Below are 1,595 nucleotides of genomic sequence, written 5' to 3' on the forward strand. Positions count from 1 at the left end.
GCGGGGCCACAGCAGAGGCCCCACCGCGCGCACATGCCCCTGGGCTCTGCTCTCTGCAGCGATCCCGACCGAGCTTCCCTCCCTCCCCTCCCTCCCCACTCACACCCCTTTGTCCTGCCCTAACCCAGCCTCCCCGACCAGAGCAGACTGGACCCAGACTGGTGGAACTGGGCAGATGGATTTTGTTTTGTTCCTTTAGGTTACAAAACAGAACCAACTGGGGGGTGGGGGGAGAGACAAACAAACAAACCCAGCCAGTTGTTTGATTTGGGAGGTACCTTCTGTAAGAGCCTTTTTCTTTCTTTTTCTTTTTCTTTTTTTCTGTTAACTCTCACCCGAGGATATTTTTCAAGAGTGTAAGGGAGGGAGGGAGAGAGAGAGAGAGAGAAACATTGATGAGAGAGACACATCAGCTCACACTCTGACCAGGGATCCAGCCTGCACCCTCCGTGCGGACCCTTGACCAGAATCAAACCCGGGACCCTTCAGTCCACAGGCCGACGCTCTATCCAGTGATCTGAGCCAGCTAAGGCTGTGAGAGTCTTATTTGTAAATGAGCAACAGCTGTCCCACCAGCACCCCACAACCCACGGAGCTTGCTTTTCTAGGTCACTCTGGTCCCCCAAACACCACTTTGCCCTGAGGCCTTTGAGTTTGAGAGCTTTGCCTTCTTGTCCTGATCCTGCCTGTGTGCTGCTCCTTTCTGTGCGGCCACCTTGACCTTCTCCTCTGCCCCCAGGTGGTCACCATGGCCCAGTGCTACTACAACGAGACCATCGGCTTCTTCTACAACAACAGCGGCAAGGAGCTGAGCTCCCACTGGCGGCCGAAGGACGTGGTGGTGGTGGCCCTGGGCCTGACGGTCAGCGTGCTGGTGCTGCTGACCAACCTGCTGATCATCGCGGCCATCGCCTCGAACCGCCGCTTCCACCAGCCCATTTACTACCTGCTTGGCAACCTGGCTGCCGCCGACCTCTTTGCCGGCGTGGCCTACCTCTTCCTCATGTTTCACACTGGCCCACGCACAGCCCGGCTCTCGCTCCAGGGCTGGTTCGTGCGGCAGGGTCTGCTGGACACAAGCCTGACGGCCTCGGTGGCCACGCTGCTGGCCATCGCCGTGGAGCGGCACCGCAGCGTGATGGCCGTGCAGCTGCACAGCCGCCTGCCGCGTGGCCGCGTCGTCATGCTCATTGTGGGAGTGTGGGTGGCTGCGCTGGGCCTGGGGCTGCTGCCCGCCCACTCCTGGCACTGCCTCTGTGCCCTGGACAGATGCTCACGCATGGCCCCCCTGCTCAGCCGCTCCTACCTGGCGGTCTGGGCCCTGTCCAGCCTGCTCGTCTTCCTGCTCATGGTGGCTGTCTACACCCGCATATTCTTCTACGTTCGTCGGCGGGTGCAGCGCATGGCGGAGCATGTCAGCTGCCACCCCCGTTACCGCGAGACCACACTCAGCCTGGTCAAGACTGTTGTCATCATCCTGGGTGAGTGGGACCCCACTTTCCCCCAACTCCTCCAAGACCTGATGGAAGAGTGTGATGGGAGGAGATGATTTGGGTGGGGAACGTTCTCCAAGGAGGTGATATCTGAGCAGAGAC

The 1,595-nt window shown here is 59.8% G+C and overlaps 1 protein-coding gene across 1 annotated transcript in view; it reads left to right on the plus strand.

Annotated features, from left to right (window-relative positions):
* The first annotated feature begins 722 nt into the window (after positions 1 to 722).
* The window catches only part of LPAR2 (lysophosphatidic acid receptor 2), a 2,070-nt gene continuing 1,197 nt past the window's right edge, over positions 723 to 1,595 (plus strand). Inside the window, exon 1 of the mRNA XM_006778314.2 lies at positions 723 to 1,481. Within this exon, the coding sequence (XP_006778377.1) occupies positions 749 to 1,481 (733 nt within the window). The 5' untranslated portion in view covers positions 723 to 748. The remainder of the gene's footprint in view (positions 1,482 to 1,595) is intronic.

Source organism: Myotis davidii, unplaced genomic scaffold (genome assembly GCF_000327345.1).
Source record: "Myotis davidii unplaced genomic scaffold, ASM32734v1 scaffold448, whole genome shotgun sequence".
NCBI classification, from domain to species: Eukaryota; Metazoa; Chordata; class Mammalia; order Chiroptera; family Vespertilionidae; genus Myotis; species Myotis davidii.